This window comes from Agelaius tricolor, unplaced genomic scaffold (assembly GCF_023055355.1).
Source record: "Agelaius tricolor isolate 1412-34295 unplaced genomic scaffold, bAgeTri1.0.p SCAF_7, whole genome shotgun sequence".
Classification (NCBI taxonomy): domain Eukaryota; kingdom Metazoa; phylum Chordata; class Aves; order Passeriformes; family Icteridae; genus Agelaius; species Agelaius tricolor.
In genome coordinates, this window is record NW_027269267.1 from 12,157,479 (window position 1) to 12,175,808 (window position 18,330).

Genomic DNA, 18,330 nt, shown 5'->3' on the forward strand with positions numbered 1-18,330 from the left:
TATGTGCAGCACTAATTCTAAATACAAATCCACAGTATGTCTAAGACAAAACCAGTGTTCAATGCAGCTTCATGTAAAATTACTCCTCCTCTGAACTGCATGGGCACATGCTGACTTCACCTATAGGGCTGGAAAGCATTTATCCTAGAGCTGGAAAACAGAATAATTCCTGTAAAAACTGTAAATTCCTGGGTAAAATCTGCACTAATGTTTGTCATTTCTCCAATACATTATTCTTGAAATGAGCTTTATGTCTGATTAACTTTGCTGTTCACAAGAGAACTGTATCCCTATGGCAAGACATTTTGGAGGAGTTAGTTACTTTAAATGCAATTATAAATGATGGTGCACAATAGTAAACTTTTGAGTTTGACATTTGCTGTTTTAGATTTTAATGCTTGTGCATAGCACCATTGTATGATGATTTGGGGGTTTTTTTTAAACAAAAATAAACACTTGTTTGTTTTTCAGCATCATATATGATGAAGTCCCTACATATAATTAAGAAACACTAAGTACAGCTTATAGAAAAAATCTGGCAAAAAATTATCACAGAATAATATGATTCCTGATTTTTTAAATGTATAAAATTCGTCTTTCTAGGACTTTAATTTCACATGAAATAATGTACTGTATGTGCCTAAATTGCATTTCTTGCTGTAACCAACGATCTTGGTTACAATAATTTATATCCTGCTGTCAGCCACAGAGCATTCCTACAAAGGTTTTGCTGTATCTGAGTATTTTTCACTCCAAGAATAAGGAACATATAATTTTTGATTGTTTAAGTCATAAATTATCCAGGATTATCCAACTGATATGCAAAGTCTTCTCTCATATTATCAAAATAAACTGGGTTGTATTGCACAAGCATTATGAAATAGAATATTCTCATATATCTAGTACATAAAGAATCAAGTTGACATAGTTGCAGAAATACTGAACAGACACTCTTGATTTCATTAAATCCTGTTTAGATGTTTAACACAGATAAGTATGCTATATAGCACTCTAGAGCAGACATTTCTCAATGGATTATAACTTAGCACAAATAAAAAAGGTCCTATTTTTACACCATTAAATCAGATAAATGTGTCCCAGAGAAAACATTGATAAAGTGGGATAAAATTTGAACAAATGCATTGTCAAATTTTGTCCATATGTAAATAAATAAATATAATATATAGGGAGAGATTAGTTATACATGTATATGTATTTATTTCCAGACACACACAAATGCATAAAGAGAGAAAAAGAAGGCTTTAAAATATATATGCTATTTTTAATATCTTTACCATGACCTTTTGGGATTTGATTAAATTAGGTAAAAGAGAGGAAGGAAAATCAGTGGACATGTTGTCACTGAGCTGTAACCACAAACTTTTCCTTAGTGCAGTTGAATGTTTCTGACTCCCTCACTGTCCCTTCAGTAAACTCTATTGGGCCCTTCATGGACAGCCTCAGCTACAGAACAGTTGGATTAATGCAATCTGAAGGTTAAAAATTTTAAGATTGGAGTGTAGGCTACCTTGAAAAGACTTTTTTTCCCCCCAAAAAAGTCAGATTTTAGAGATTAAAACTTCTGTTATCACCCTCTTTACTAGATTTTTTATTTTTCCTAAGTGAGGACCCTTGTTCAGAGCCCACTTTCATGTTTTGCATCTGCCTTCGAAACTTGAAAGCTGAAAATGCCAAGAATAAAATTATTTTCCCTGTTTAAAGTAGAACATGTAAAAGAGTCTGTGTGCAATTTTGGTCAGGTTGCATCTGGTTTGACTGAAAAAAAACTGTACATACATGCTCAAGCAGGTATTTTGATGTTCTGAACTTCCTAATAGCGCTGCTTCAGAGAAATAAAGAGAACTTTTTAAAATAATTTCTTCCCTCCTAACCAAATGATCCTGTTTGAGCACATCTATAAAAAAAACCAGACAATAAGACATTCATTAAATTTGCTTAAACTTAGTAAAAACCCCTCACTGCTGCTATTATTGCTGCTTCTGACACTTCACAGGCTCTCAGTTTTCAATGTGTCTCTCCCATAATGGACCTCAGAGCCTACAACAACAGGGCTTGGGCTGCTTGGCAGATCTAGCTATTATCATTGACAAAAAGACAGCAAAATTAACAGCAAAATGCAAACTTCTGCCCCAATCAGATACAGATTTCCCCTTGTAAGATTTTCCTGAATGGTTGGTTTATATTTTCATTTATATCTTGGTAGGAAAAATTGTCAAAAACATTTTTAATTTTGTTTGTTTCTTTGTTTTTGTTTGCTTGCTTGAGGTTTTGTCATGGTTTTATTTGTTTTTTTCCATATGCTGATAGCATATATATTCTTTTACATTATTATTCTTTCATCCATTTACACTAGATCTCAAATATTTCACTTTTTATGAACTAGTCTGCAGTTAAGTCATGAATTATATGAGTTTTTCAGCAAAGCTTTTTTCTAATGTTTCACTAGGTGAGTATAGCCCAGGAATTGATATAATATGAAACCAAAATATTTCAGAACAGTCAGGTTATAAAATTCTCAATGAAAAAAATGCTTATTTAAATCTAACTTTTTTGCAATAAATAGTTCGAACAGGAAAAAAGTATTTTTAATTTTTCTTTTTTTTTTTTTTCAAAGCACTCCAAGTTGTTTTTTGAAAGGATAATCCAAGTTCTTAAATAAATATTAAATAAATAAATTGGTACTCGAGAATTAAATTTTGAATTTACAGTTTTAATTATTCACATGTGAAACTATTGCCCATATAATGTTAATCTGATCATAGAATATATCAAAGACCATGTGTCCAATTGATACATATGATCAAAAATGTTTGATTTTGTTCAAAGACAGTTGATGTCTGTCTTTTATAATTATATAAACTTGAAATTCTTCATATAATGAAAAAAATACGTTTGCATTGCAGATTGAATAGACCATTTACATGTGAGCTGAAGAAATTAAAGTTCTCAATATTCTTTCAATTCAATTTCCATCCTGAAAGGAGTCACTGATTGCCAGTTATTGCATATCACTTTAGTTAATTTATTTATACATCTACTGATAAATCTAGTTAAGGATGGCTTTTTTCATTAACAAGGTCAATTTCTGTTGAAGATTTTTACGACAATGCAGTGCTATAATTGCATCAGCATTCTTCTGTCCCTATTACTACCTTAGAAATAATATACTAAAAGAAGTTCAATGAATTTTTTTCTTGAATTTGTGCAGGGAAAGGTGAGAAAGAAGAAATCCCCAATTCACTATATGATAATTAATTTAATTTTTTCAAAATAATGTTCTAGATAAAAACATTACTTGGTCACAAGTAATGTCTTGGGTTGGATACACTTTAAGAAAATTCACTTTATTCAGATGACAGGGAAAGTCTCCTGGTTCCTGTACAAACTTACCTTTTAGGTCCATTCATATTGTGCTGGAAGTACTTCATTATTTTTTTGTTTGATTGTTTGTGGGGGTTTGTTTTCTTGTTTGTTTGTTTGTTTGTTTCTCTTTTCTAACATCACATTTACTTAGCTGAAAATAATTCAACAATAGCTTTATTTTTCTGGGTGAATTTTGGCAAGTCAAATTGCAGCCCTGTGCAGAACCAGGAGACACACTGAAAAAGTGGGGAGGACAGAGGCCAACTAACTTTGTGAGGTGTTTAAAATGATTATTTCATGTTTTGTAATTTTTTAATCCAAATCCATTATTGTCTGTTGTGGAATCACATTTGTCTTCTTTAATAATATGACATGAACCAACTGGTTCCTAAAGTCAGACTTTTTTCAGTCAAGCTAATAGTCTTCTTTGTTTCCTTGAGGGGGGCAGATATCAGCAGTGTTGGTGTGAAGAACACTGTAACCTGACAGGTGGAACTGAAAAGACTCAGAAGTTACCAATAAAAAGTCCCAGAATATAATTTTAAAAATAAATTTACATATAATGGATATGATATATTTCTTTCATAAATACATAACATCTGCGTGACTCTATAATTAAAAATATAGTTACCCAAAGTTTAGGATTTCTGATATATAAGAACAATGTTAATTAAATCCTTCCTGAACAGGTTAGTGTTTTTAGGTCTGTGTTTTCATTATTATTACAAGGGGGTCTTATGTTATCAGGGATTTTTACATTTGATTTGGTTAGCATGTTGAAGGTAAGAAGAAGAATATTGTGGAATGCAGTTCCTTGGTCATTATGTTCCTCATTCCCATGCCTTGCCTCCCCTGGCTTCCTGCTCATTGCCATCTTTTCTCTCCCTGGCCCATGCTGCTGCCAGACCACAGAGTGGCTCAGAGCTGAAAACACTCTTCATCTTCCTACAGCTCCAAGCTTTGCAGGACACAAGCTTTGGAAGAGTGTATTTAACATAACATTTTATCTGGAGATGTTGTTTCCAGAGAAGTAGTTTGTAGTGGGGTGATATATCTACCTAAAAGCCTTTTTAACAGGAGAAAAGTTTGAATGTAATTAGCCTTTTTTATCCTTGCAACAGGATTAAGTAATTGATTGTAAAATTGGAAGTGAAGTAAATAACAGAAAACATAAAGTCCAGAAACTAATCTTTCTTTCCTCATCTAGTTTTTTGTACTTCATTCCTTAGCTCTCCCATGATATTTTATATGAAAAACCTTTGAGAAATTAAATTATCATTCAATATTTATCCTGTGCTTCTATCTCGTGCATTTCTGGTTACTATTCAGTGAAATAAACAGATATTTCTGATGATATATCAAGATACCTCTATAAAGTGACTCTCTAAAGTTGCTGGTTGCAGCACAGCCATGCTTAACACACTCTCAAATTCCAGCTGAAGAGCATCTTTTCCACAAACAGCTCTGGATACCTTGAGCATGATGGGAGCCTGTGGGTTCCTAGGATTGCGGTGTGCAGATTCTGCAGCTCTGCTTTCTCACCTTTTGCCTTAGCAAGTCTGACTTAAGCCATACCAGTCACTCCTTAGGGAAACTGCTCACATCCTGCTCTGATGTTGTTTTACTGAGGCCAAGCAAGATAATAACCCAACAGGTTTGTGGTCCCATGCATTAGTTTTAACTGCTGTGTATAGAAGAGCCCACTATGCCTCGTGTCTATCACCTAGCAGTGCTGGAGCCAAATGAGTAAGATGTGTCTTAGATATGTCTTGGGAGCTGGATACACCTCCAGTTAGGTACTGCATGGAGGTGTTCTGTTTCAGAACTGAATCCCAGTAGCTCTTTCAATGGAAATACACTGGTATTACTGAGGTCTTCCTCAGAAGTGTGCCCAGCACTGCTCCACAGGGGAAGATTTGGAGGTGAACCATCACCATTGACTTTTCAGTACATCATGTGCACCTGGAGCTGCACACATGCCTGTAAGGTAGGTATGACCTCCCAGAACATTCCCTGACACACACACATAACCTCTTTCATTTCCAACTCCAGCTGGAGGACTGCAAGGTGAGAAGGACAGAGATATGGCAGGAGAGCAGGAATTGCCCCAGCTCCTCAGCAATTGACTATCTGCTAAAGAAATCCTGGACTGCCCCAAGCTCCTAGTTCCTTGCTCTATCTTCACTTTGGGAATGGGAATACCACCCATTCCACTTCTCCAGCATCCACCAACACTTTTATTTTCCAAGTAAGGGACAAACACACCATCCCAAATACATTCTGGAGGATTAACATTTTCTGGCAGTGTCTAGAGTGGTCACAAAATGTGGCTACCCCAAGTCTCAGCTGCGTAGGATTCTCCTGGCTTCAACAGCTATCTAAGTGAATCTTGGCATTATTCCAACATTAAAATATTCTTCATCTTTGCAAGGTATGAACTGACCCTCAGAAATGAACGCTGGCTTTCCTCAGGGAAACATAGACCTTTCAAAGGTTATCCAGCAGGACTAAGGCATTAAATCTAAGAGCAGAAAAACACAGTTTTATGTTAGGGAACCATCAGTTTTTTTTTCACTTGTTCCAGTTCTCACAGGTTTTTTACAGGCTTTTAAACAACAAATTAATATATTCTTGTAGCTTCTTGATATTAGGCTAAGTACTGTAACATCACATTAATTTATGGTCAGACTTTCCCATCCGTGCCTGAAAGTGATGTTTTCAAGTAAACTCTTTTATATTCACCAACATCTATTTAGTTTTCTGAAAAGTGTCTTTTTCAAACCCAGTTCTTTTCAAATTATTTGATTTTTTTTAGAACTATGAGAAATCAAAACTGAGATTAATTCTAAAACTCATAGACAAAAATCCTCTAGCTGGCCATTAATAATTACACTCTTCTTGACATAGTCTCACCATAAAGTATATTTAGCAGGACAACATAAAAACCCAGAAAGGTTCTGCCTTTTGGTTTTGTTTTTTTTTTTTCATCAAAAATATCTCAATAAGCAACATTAGTTAAAAAACAAATGTGCAGTCACTCTGTTCTCTGTTCCCTAGTCTTGTGTTCAAACAACCTAAAATCATTTAGGGCTGGCATCCAGGAAAGATTTTCTGAATCAGTGTATCAGAAACAATACCTTCAAAACAATAGAAAGCTCTAGAAGGAAACATGCTACATGTCTCCTTTTCTATACAATAGTTTCTAAAAAAAAAGGGTATATCAGCATATCAGAAATTTACCTGGATAGCCTGAATCATTCAAAGTAATAGTTTACTAATATCAAAGAAAATATGAGATATTCTCTGGCCACTATTAGGCATAAGCTGGTAATCACCATAAAATGCTCTGCCAATGACTGTCAGAATTAATTTGCAAGCCTTCTGCTTTTTCTGATATTGTGTTGCAGAATGTACTGAGCTTTACTTGCAGTATTTTTTTCTATGAGATTTATATATATTTTTTCCTACGAGATTTGTTTCCACCAGATTGGTTTCCATTTTCTCCTGTAGTGAACATGCTAGAAAATCTATCAATAGGTTACTGTTCTGACACCAAAGCATAATTCCAGGGTAACCTACAGTTTGTTTCTTACAAGTTGCCCTCATTGCCAATCCACAAAAGAGATAAATTGCTATATCCTGTGAAATTTAGTAACACATGCACTCAATTTTGGAGTCTTCATTACCTCTGCAGGAGTAGGACACAAAAGTGACCAATCATAGCCACCACCCACTAGACTAGAAAAAGTGAAACAAAATGCTTTCTTCATGCCTCAGTTTCTCTTCATTCACCAGTGCATAAATATCCATTCAGAATTATCAGATGCTATTATGATAAGACTACTGTTTGCTGGATGATTTGCCCAGCACAACCTTTGCAATTACAGAATATCTTTGCTGCCAACAAAGCACAGACGTCTTCTGAGCAGAACTTAAATCACAAAATCCCAATGAATCCCAGAGTAAGTATGTATAAATATACAGAGAAGGAAAAGTTTAGAAAGAAAAGTTCAGATACTCTGGTCACTGTTTGACTTTCAGCAAGATAAAACCTAGTATCAGTAACCAAAAGCTTAGCATTCAGTATTAATTATTAAGACTTTTTTTGTCAACAACAATTTTGTCAATGATATAGCACATATCTCTGCATGGAAGCCACATGTGTCTAATGTCTTTTCAATTAAATTATTAATGTCAACATGCCATCACATTACCATCATACATTAACACATTGAATTCCTTCATAAAATTTGAACAGAGGTTGTTTGCTACTTACCTAACTGGGTCTCCTGAACTGTTAGCTTACTCTCCAAGGGGTGTAAAAGCTTTGGTGGTTTATCTGTTAGTGGCGCTAGAAAAGAAAGAAATTCACATATGTAGTGTTCTGATTATTATTGGGTAGACTAAGACTTGGTTTTATACCTATTATTTCAAGAAAGCTCTGGTTTTCTTTTGTATTAATAATGTTCAGTAGCTGTAAAAGTTTTGGCTTAGACAGTAAATGTAGCATCAAAATTAAAGGCCCTTTATTAAGAAAATAATTTCTTTAAACCCCCACAAAAACAAACAAACAAAAAAAAAAACCACCAAAAAAGAAACCAAGCAATAAAACAAAACCAACAAAAAACCCCAAACCAACCAACCAAAAAAAACCCCAAGCAAAAATGCACTGACATTGCAATTTTCTCTTTTGGTAAATATTATCCATAATTTCAGTTTGCTGTAGTATTTAATTACTTCTATAAGGTATAGTCATTAAAAGATAAATAACATAAGTTACTGTAAAACAATTTAGAATATTTAATGACAATTTTATTTGAAAGATATTCCCAACACTGAAACTTCGTAAAGTGAAGTACTAGATAAATTTTCAAAATCCAAGGAATGAGTACAATGAAATAATGTCAAGATTCCTAATACCATGGCTTCTCTTTTACCTTTTAGTCTACCCTGAAATAATATTAGTAGACTTCATGCAATAATGGAATAGAATGAGTTTTGTAGTGGTAAAAAACCTTCTGAAGGTTGTTGAAATGTGTTCAAACCATGCATGAATATAAATCCTCCTATTCTACTAAATATAACATCTGCTTACTTGATTCACAGAAGTGACATTGATTATTACTACTTTTGTTGTTGTTAGCAAGTGTACTTTTTACTGTGTCTGAGAGATGAGTACATGCCATATGAAACAAAAAGAGTATTTTTTTCCCTTTAATTCTGGTAGTAAATATTCATGGGAAATTTCCAACTTTTCTAGTCACCTGCAACATTTTGATATTCTGCTTTTCAACATCAATTCATACTTCAGTTTTTAACACAGATTATGGGCTGTCACAGATTTAAAATACATTTGACATTTTGATATAGCTCTAGAATATTTGTTCCCTTCAACTTGTCAAAATCAATGCTCCTTTTCTTACTGACACACACACATACCCATATGTGTATGGGCTTAATCTACTAAACACACTTGTCTCCTGTCAGTGGAATAGCAGGAGAAGTTTATTTGCATTCTCTTCATTATGTTTCCTGTGGTCTTTTAGTAAATTATCAACATTCTTTAAAAGGTACAGCATTAATTTCAACTTTGCAACAATTACAGAATGGAACTATTATCAACTTGTGTTTCTGCTTTACAGAGATTATCCTTTATATATAAAAGCATAAACCTACTCAGTTGGTATCAGAGGTGTTAACCCATCAGACCTAGCAATGAATCAAAATTCAGGGGAGTGGTAAAACACGTGTACTTGGTCCAAAAACCCTCTCTCAGATCATTCTTCTTACAGCTCCTAGTCTCTATGGGAAATCATTCTGCACTACAGGCTTTGGAGAGAGCTGAAAGAATTTTGGGATCATCTCTGGCTTGCTACTTTTCTTTACACCAATGCTAATTCTTTTTATCTGTTTTTCTCTCTCTATTTTTTTTTTTCTTAAAGGCTAAAGTGGGTGGAAGGGAAAAGGATTCAAAATATCTTTTCTTCTTAAACTGTAAAATTAGTCATTCCCATTTCTTAACTTCTCTGTAAAGGCTAATAATTTGTCAGCACATTGCCATTTTTTAAACATCCACTATGAATTTAAATTTAATTTTGCATTTCTGTCATTCTCAACTCAATTATTATTTATCAGATAATGTCTTCTGAGTCACTGTTTTTCTAAATCTGTTTTGAAACTGTGAGCAAAGTTCTCTCATTGTAAGTAAAGATATAGTAACTTGTGGAGTTAATATGAATGCAATGAATAAGTAGATTAAAAACCAGCATTTTTTTCAGTTTAAGCAAAGATCAACATTACTTTTATGATCCTCTATCTCAGGTCTCTACTTTTAAATTAAAAGGCCCAGGATGTGGAGATAACATATCCTTCAACAGAAGTATGAAGTTGTTATAAAATTAATGTCCAGTTTAATTTATGAGATTTAATACATGATTTAAAAATAAAATGCTACTGAAAACAATAAATTAGACACATAACTAATGCATCAGAATCACAGGAGCATGTAGGTGGAAGGATCCTTTGGAAGCTGAGTGACCCAACCTCCTGCTGGAAGTAGGTCCAGTAGAGCAGGTTGTCAGGACCCCCTCCAGTCACATTTTGCGCATCTCTGTGGGTGCAGATTTCACCACTTTGGGTGTTCCAGCTGCCAACCACCCAGTGGCCCTGGGCTGGACTTGGTTCACTATATCTGTCTTTTTGAACAGGAAAAAGCTGAAAATTTCTCGGTGTCCCAGGTGAGGCCTCACAGACACTGCAGGACTGGGAAGGATCATCCTCCTGAACATGCTGGCTAACGTCTTGCCAAGAGCTGTGCAGTTGGGATTCACCAGCTCATGCTCAATTTATTGTCCACCTGGGCTGACAGGACCATTCATGCAAAGCTTTTTCCTACTCAGTCAGTCCCAGGTTCTGCTCTGCTGCATGGGATTATTCCACTTCTAGACCAAAATGGCTTTTGCCTTTATTAGACTCCATGATTTTCTCCAACTTTTCAAGGCTTCCTGAAGGAGCATGTCTGTTCTCTACTTTGTCACCCATTCCTCCCATTTTACTTAGAGTGCACTCTGTCCCATCCCCCCCAGGAGTACAAAACCTCCCTAATCAATAGTAAAACAAAGATTCAATAAAAGTTAAATGTGTCATATGCTTATTTTAAAGGGATAGTTACTAACGTTTGTAACCATAAGAGTTTCTATTTACCATTGTATTCCTTTAGATGTCTACCAATCTCACACTTTTGTATGTCTGTCCTATAAGCAATCACATTTCCCAGGGCCAACTCCTTCACCTGCCTAGAAAAGGAAAAATAACCTTGGGTACTCTGCATTCCGGAGCTTTAGACTGTAGGGAACTGCTGTGACTAGGAGTTATATAAGCAAGGAAGAGAATTTTAATAACTATATGTGCTTAAATATCAAATTTTCCAAGGTGATCTGAAACTTTTCCTCAGTCAAACAGGGCTTTTAGTGTCTGTTATTTGATCAAGTTTTATCTAAGTTCTTTCTGGCATATTAATTCCAGTGAACTGATGGAGAGGTGACAATTTCCCTAGCTGCCTCTACACCTCTCAAGTGTACACTCTCCATCATGGAGAGTCAACATTAATGGACAACACAGAGTTACTGCAATCTTCATTTAGTTTCAGGAAACTCTGGAGTAGACCTATGTAGCTCCTATAAACTTTTTCATATCCTTAAAATCATGGGGAATGACTTAACTAAGCCATTGGAGAGTCTGATCAAAATCAATATTATTTTCAGACAGATATATTGAGCCACAGCTATCTACTAAATTGAACAGCAAAAGTATAATTTAATCCTTTCTTTCTAAAATTTTACTAAATAGCAAGAACTCAAGAAAATTTATAAAACTCACAACTACGTCTGGTCTCTTAAATAAGTTAAATACCTTTTATTCTTTTTTTTTTTTTTATAAATAGATGCACAAAGGCAATAATTTTCATGTCCTACAAAAATATCCATGATTTGAAAGCACTTCCTGTTCTGTACTGCATGCAAAGAACAAAAATCCTTTGAATATGTTTAAAAATATAAAGAGAAGATCCTCTTCCCACCAGGTAGTACTTATCAACATGGCTGTCACACAGGAGGAACAGAGTGATCGGGTTCCTATTCTTGCATGAGGGAATTCTCAAGTCTCTTGGCAAGAATCTTAGTTCCTGGATATTATTATCTACTCATGCATGGATTCACTTCTTCCTTCCTCCCTCTTGGCTTTTTCTTTCTCTTTCCTTCTCACTTTTTTTTTGCCTTTGTTTTTCAACACCCTTGCATGACTCCTCGCCCCTCCACTGTCCACCCCCACCACTTTAGAATCAAGGAATCATTTTAATCAAAATTGGTATATTCCTCTTTAAAAACAATGGGGATTGATAGGTCAGTGCCTTTTAAAAGAAAGCTGCTTGATCATAAATCAAGTTTACAGCTCATCTTATGTTTGACTTCTGAACCATCATTGATGAATGGTTTGAAAACAAATATGTGTCAAACTTGAAGTAAACTAAAGCTAAAAAATAAAAAGGTGAAGTAACCAATTCTGAAGATTTATTAAAAATTAATATACAACTTCAGAAATACCAGTCAGCTGCAGACATATTGATCCTGCTCAGAGAAAAAGTGGCTAAATTCACATTCTGTGTCTATCAGATCGGATGTACATTTAAAATATATTGAACAATTTTTCTGGCGGTAATGAAAGTGAGAGCCACCACAATCAGTCACCCTGCTGGAAACCAGCCAGAAGATAATATTTTTACATCAGCCACTGACTTCCATGCTCCTCTTCCTACGCTGCTGCTTTAGCTGTAGATGAATGTGGTCACATGATAGGTACACACACTTGCTCTGTGCAGAACACCATCATTCAGGGAGACCAGCCAACTGTTAGATTTTAACACATGCAATGAAGAAATCCTAGTTCAACCTGTATATCAAAATAGCACTAATCTGGACATCAAAATGGAGCAGCCTCAAAATGCACAAACTTAATAATAGAAAAATTACAATTCCAAAAATCTAGGTTTATGTGTCTTTTATGAAGTGCTCTCACATTCTCCCTTGAAAATAACTACAAAAGGTTTTAATTTCTTAGAGGAAGACAGGGTTTTGTGGAAATGTCTAAAAATCAGAAAGCCAGTTTATTGTCTGGACATTTCATTCCAGGCAAAAATTCACAGGAATAGTTGCCTAACTTGTCCAGTCTGAGTTATATATATTTTAGAACATTTCAGGTTCAAAAGTTTTATTGAAGTAAAAAGTACATTTTGAGGATGAAAATCCTTCTGATCTTACTGAGATTTGAGATAATGCAATGAGATTAAACCTCTTATGTTTATGAACTTAAACCATTTTAGAAAAAATGACTGACATGTCTCTGGAAGATATTGTAACTATAGCACAGGATTAAATAGGGGGAAGAATTCATTGCTATGCAAAGGGAAAATATTCCTACACTTTGAAATCAAAGGACATCAGAGACATGGAGTTCTTTTCATGAAGTCTGTGCTGTTTCTTTGAATTCAACCCACAGTTCAAAAAGATTCCATCTCTTGGTTTGTGTTTAAAAACTTAAGAGAATTCCTCATTTCCATGTACATTCTTGCTAATTTTATTAGCTTGTGTTTCTTTTTCTCCTGTATTTGTCGTGCCAGTTTTGTCATAGACTGATAATTGTGAAGACAAGGTACTTCTGTCAGGGGAGGGATATCTGAGGAGGATATAGAGGAGGTCTGACTGACAATGAAGCTGAACAAGTTTGCCCACGGAATCCGTGGCTGGAAGTGTTCAAGAACAGGCTGGATGGGGCCTTGAGCAACCTGGTCTAGTGGAAGGTGACCCTGTCCATGGCAGAAGGACTGAAACCAGATAATGTCTGAAGTCCCTTCCAGCCCAAACCATTCTACAATTCTGCAGCAGAGGCAGGAGCTGCCTGCTCCACACGCGCTCAGAGCTGTCCTGGGTCTGGCTGTGAAGCGCGTGGCAGTGCACTCACCCTTCCAACTACCTCATCTGAACATTTATTCAAGCATTGTCAAGCATAATTATCTTATGCCCACATCAGTGGAGAAGGTTTGAATCTAGAGTAAAACAATGGATTGGGTTTAGATTGCTATGTTAAAGTGTCATGAGAGGGCTCTGAAAATAAAGCACAGTCATTGGAAAGCCCTCAGTTACGAAAAGTTGCCATCGATGGCCATATTCAGGAACCATAAGTAATTATAATAATAGAAGGAATAACTATAGCATTCCAGTTGATAATTGCAGTGCCTTGAAAAACTCTGATGTATACTTTTATGTTTGGTTTCTTTGTTTCAGTAGAAATGTCTGAAAAAGAAAATGCAGTAATGCCATAGCAGTAGTCTACAGTAGATTGCAATAAAATTATGTCCGGCCTGAAGCTACAGTCTTGAAACATTAATCCACACAGTCACTGTCCAGATGAGTGTTCATATTGAGAACTCTGAGATTCCTGAGAGTAAATGTGAGCTGAGCAAATAAAAAGTAATGCAACACAAGGATGTTGTTTTTTTTCCTTATTTCTCCATATATAGTATAGTCCTATGTATTCGGACCTATCAATAGAGACATCAATGCCTTTTAAAAACTTAGTATATGTCAAGGTCTTTCATAAGATAGGAATTCTTTATACCTGCTTGAGATTTAACAACCTTAAATCTCTACTCTCAGTTACATTCAGATTGGTTTTCATTCACAAGGGCATAATTTAAAGTCACATATGCCATGAATTGCATAGTAGCCCTGTAAGAATATTCTGCCTCGCTGTGTGCATGCTGAATCAAGCAGTTCAAACTGGGGGCAGATACATATAAGGACACTGAAGTTATGTGTGCAAAGCCATAGGCGTATGACTGTAAATGAGCTGTCTAATGTGACTTTGTTTCCACTATGACTGACTCAAGATCAGCTTTTATCTTCTGAAATGTTCCCATAAATCTTACATTGCAAGACAAAAACGTCTCTCCTTTCAGTTTATGTCTTTCTCATTGTCTTCTCCTTACCATTCATTAGAAACCCACAAAAACAACAAAAAAACAATTCCTCACCTCTACTGCTTTGGGCATATAAATGAAAATGGTTTTTATTTTTTCCACCTAATAATTTCTTCTGATGTTTTTTGCAAACTGGCCATAATCTTTAATTTTTTCAATAAGCATTTTTTTCAAAAATAAAAACCTTTATAGTCCTTTGAATAGAATATAAGCCCTTCCTAAAAGAAAGTGCAGAAACAGCTAAACTTGTATTCAATAAAGAGGTTGCAAAAGTTTTCATGATGCATATGGAGAAGAGGCATTACTAAAATTAAATATAAAAGGTGGGAAGAATATTTGCAAGAAGCCTTTTAAAATGTTTTAAGCCTGTGAGTCCCCTGAGATTAACAACACACTCAATACTGGAGAAGAGTAAATGAAGCCAGATGTTGGGGTTTTCATTATCTGCTCATCTCTAATTGAATCTGATGTGACACTTGTGCTATACCTATGACTTCAGAGGAGATGTTAGTTTTCTTGAACACACAGTGACATTTCCCAGAGATCATCTCCATGGAAAAAGTACAAATAATCAAAAGGTTGCCATGGCAGATGTTAATGCAGTCTTGAAATAAAAAAGAACAAAAGAATATATGTAGTCAAACAATTGAGTGAAATATCAGCCTAATATCTTGAGATGCTCTTGGTCTCTTTCTGTGTGGCAGATTTGGGATTGATATATTGATTTTATGAAGAAAAAGGGAAGAAATAAAGCAAAGCTTTAATTCTAAACTTTTTTTTTAAATTATAGTGACAGGATTCCCCATCTCCCACAAGAAACCCCAAACAAAAGGAGACCCATAGTACAGAAAGACAAATATAAATATTAAAGTATCTAAAAAATCCAAAATATTTTTCTCCTTTGCCTGTAGTATCTCTACACTACACCAGTGTTTTTGTACAAAACTGATTCCTATAGGAAGATAATGGAATGAGATTTCCTATGTAGGTTTATGAAAAGGATGTCATGTTAAAGCCTGGTCTTCCTGCATGTTCTGTTAAATTTTTCCCTTCACTTGGGTCTTGGAGGTGTCAGATCATCTGGAAGAAAAAAGAATGTTGTTGTTACAAAAAATCAGATTATATATTATCAGTGCATTTTTTGAAAAGAAAATCTCTTGTTAGAAAAATAATTAATTGATATATCAAGGAGCATTTCCACTAGCAACTCCTCTGATGTTTCAGCCTAATGAAGCAGCTCAGCAGCATGTCATTCAGCAGCAATGCAGTCAGAGCCTGTCAGGGAATCTGCTCCTCTACCTACATGTTAGTTCATGCCTTTGTTTAGAAGAGTCATTAGGGAAGTGGTATCTTTATAACTCTTGTATAACAAGACTTTGTGAAAAAAATAGAAACACACAGTAGCCTCCAATGAGGCTACCTGAAAAGATGTCATATTCACCAAGCAAAACATATTTGTATAAATAATAATGATTTAGGCAAACTTATTAGAAAAGCCAGACTAAAAAGTTATCATCAAGCAAGCATTCTGCATCACACTATTGAAATTTCTCTGCATATCATCCTAGATTCTAGGATGATTAATTCCAGGATGAATGAAGGATTCATCCTTCTCATATTGTTACCCTAACCTCTTCTCCTTCCTTTTATCTCTAGGTTTAAACACAGAAAATAAGGGGATGGAAGTATCATAAGGTTATAACGTCTGTGACTAGAAAAAGTACATATTTTTAACAATTACTCCATAATTCTTTCCAGATGAACCCAAGAATCTCTCATTTATACAGCCCAATTATTCAGTGATACCTACATTTTCTTGTTCAGCCCTACCTTCACACTTGTTATTGAATATAAGTATTTACTATTTTTTTTTTTTACTTATTATTAGTGTACCCTGTCTCAGATTTAGAGTTCAAACCCAAGAAATGGAGTGTGGTTTAGAATCATTTGAATCATAAAGAACCTAGAAAAGAACTTTAAGATCATCATGTCCAACTGCTAATCCAGCACTGTGCAATCCAATAAACCCTGTCCCCAGGTGTCACATCTACAGGTCTTTTAAGTACCTCCTGTTCCAATGCCTGTTTGTGGACCCTCTCCAGCACCTCCAAGCCTTTTTGTAGAGAGGGCCCAAAACTGGACACAGGATTTGAGGTGTGGCCTCACCAGTGCTGAGCACAGGGGACAATCCCTGCCCTGGTCCTGCTGCCACACTATTGCTGATCCAGGCCAGGTGCCTTTGGCCTCCCTGGCCCCCTGGGCACACCTGGATCATGCCCAGCTGCTGCTGACCAGCATCTCCAGGTTTTTTTCCATCAGGAAGAATTTTCTTTAAAGTACCCCATTGAAGGTAGCATCAGTAGAAGAATGATTTTAGGAAATGAATGGTAATATTGGGAAAGTTGTTCCTGCCTTGCTTTTATTATTTCTTCCCTTTTTTGGAGTTAGGGCAGATAGGTCTTGGATATACACTAGCTCATGACCTTTGAAGACAAATTCTAGATAGTCTATTTTTTTTTAATAATTAAATCTGATATAAATCTGCTGATAATGCTGACATTTCAAAGTAAGATTTCTTAGCCTCTGAGGAGGCCTTGTAAAGAGAAGAGGACCCTATGCACCCTGACCACTTCAAATCTTCCAGTGAGCTGACATTTAAAGGCCTTACAATTAAAGATTTTACATATTTCATAGAGTTTTCTCTTTCAGAATTTGTATTCAACCTTTTAATTCTGCTGCTCTATTTAAAAATCATCTAATTTAAAAGGTGACCTGCTCTCATTCTCTCTGTTCAGTTTCTGTTCAGTTTTCTGTTTTAGACCTGTAAGATTAGAACAATTACTTTGTTCTCCAAGTAATTTCAGTGATCTAGTCTTCTGAATCTGTCTTTGGTCTGCTAGGAATTTGGACATACTGTCATTTCTTGTGACCTAAAAACTGAAAAAAAAATCCTCTTTCATGAACAATAAGAAGACTTTTTATTTGCTTTTTGTACTCCTTATTTGGTGCACATGTTTTTTTCTATCCTCTCAGGCAGCTTTTTTTCAGCATTTTTTTCTATTGAGACAAGGGTTTTGCTTCTAAGTTGGGTGATTTTGCACTGTAAGAAAGTAAATATCACTCCTAATCTTCAAGAAAGGCTAGAAGGAGCATCTTGGCAGCATAGGCTGGCCAGCCTTTCCTTAATTCCTAAGAAGATGATGGAACAAACAGTCCTGAAAACCATTACTAAGATTATTAAGAACAAGATGATGATTGAGAATAGTCAGCGTGGATTTACAAAAGTAAAATTGTGCTTAACCCACCTGGTAGCCTTTGATGATGAGATGATGGGCTCAGTGGGCCTGCAGACAGCAGCTGATGCTGTTTATCTTGGCTTAAGGAAGGCTTGAAAGGCTTTTGTCTCACTGACAAACTCGATGGATTTTTCCCATAGGGAGATGGGTTGGCAACTCAGTGAATTGCTGGACTCAGAGGGCTGCAATGAGCAGCACAAAGATTTTGGAGCCTGCACCACTAGGATCAGTGCTGGTGCAGCACTTCTTTAGTGATCTGGATAATAGAACACAAAACTGGGAAGAGTGGTCGATGACCAGCAGGGCTGCTGCCACTCAGGGGGACCTTGACAGGCTGGAGAAATGATCTGACTGACAGGAACCTCATGAAGATCAACAAGGTGAATTGCCAAGTCCTGTCCCAGGGGAGCAATAATCCCAAACTTCAATACAGGCCTGGAGGTGAGCAGCTGAAAATCAGATGGTCATGGAAGGACCTTGGATTCACAGCACACAGGTTAGCTGTGAGCCAGCACTGAGCTCTCGCAGCAGTGAAGAGCAGCAGCACCCTGGGCTGCATCAAGCAGAGCATGGCCAGCAGATTGAAGGTGATCCTTCCCCTTTTCTCAGCTGTGATGA

At 35.8% G+C, this 18,330-nt stretch overlaps 1 protein-coding gene across 2 annotated transcripts in view; it reads right to left on the bottom strand.

The window, feature by feature from the left end:
• The window catches only part of IL1RAPL1 (interleukin 1 receptor accessory protein like 1), a 687,022-nt gene that overhangs the window by 160,611 nt on the left and 508,081 nt on the right, over positions 1 to 18,330 (bottom strand). For both annotated transcript variants that reach the window (XM_071430366.1, XM_071430365.1), the window contains exon 6: positions 7,661 to 7,735. In XM_071430366.1, coding sequence (XP_071286467.1) covers positions 7,661 to 7,735 — 75 coding nt within the window. The remainder of the gene's footprint in view (positions 1 to 7,660; positions 7,736 to 18,330) is intronic.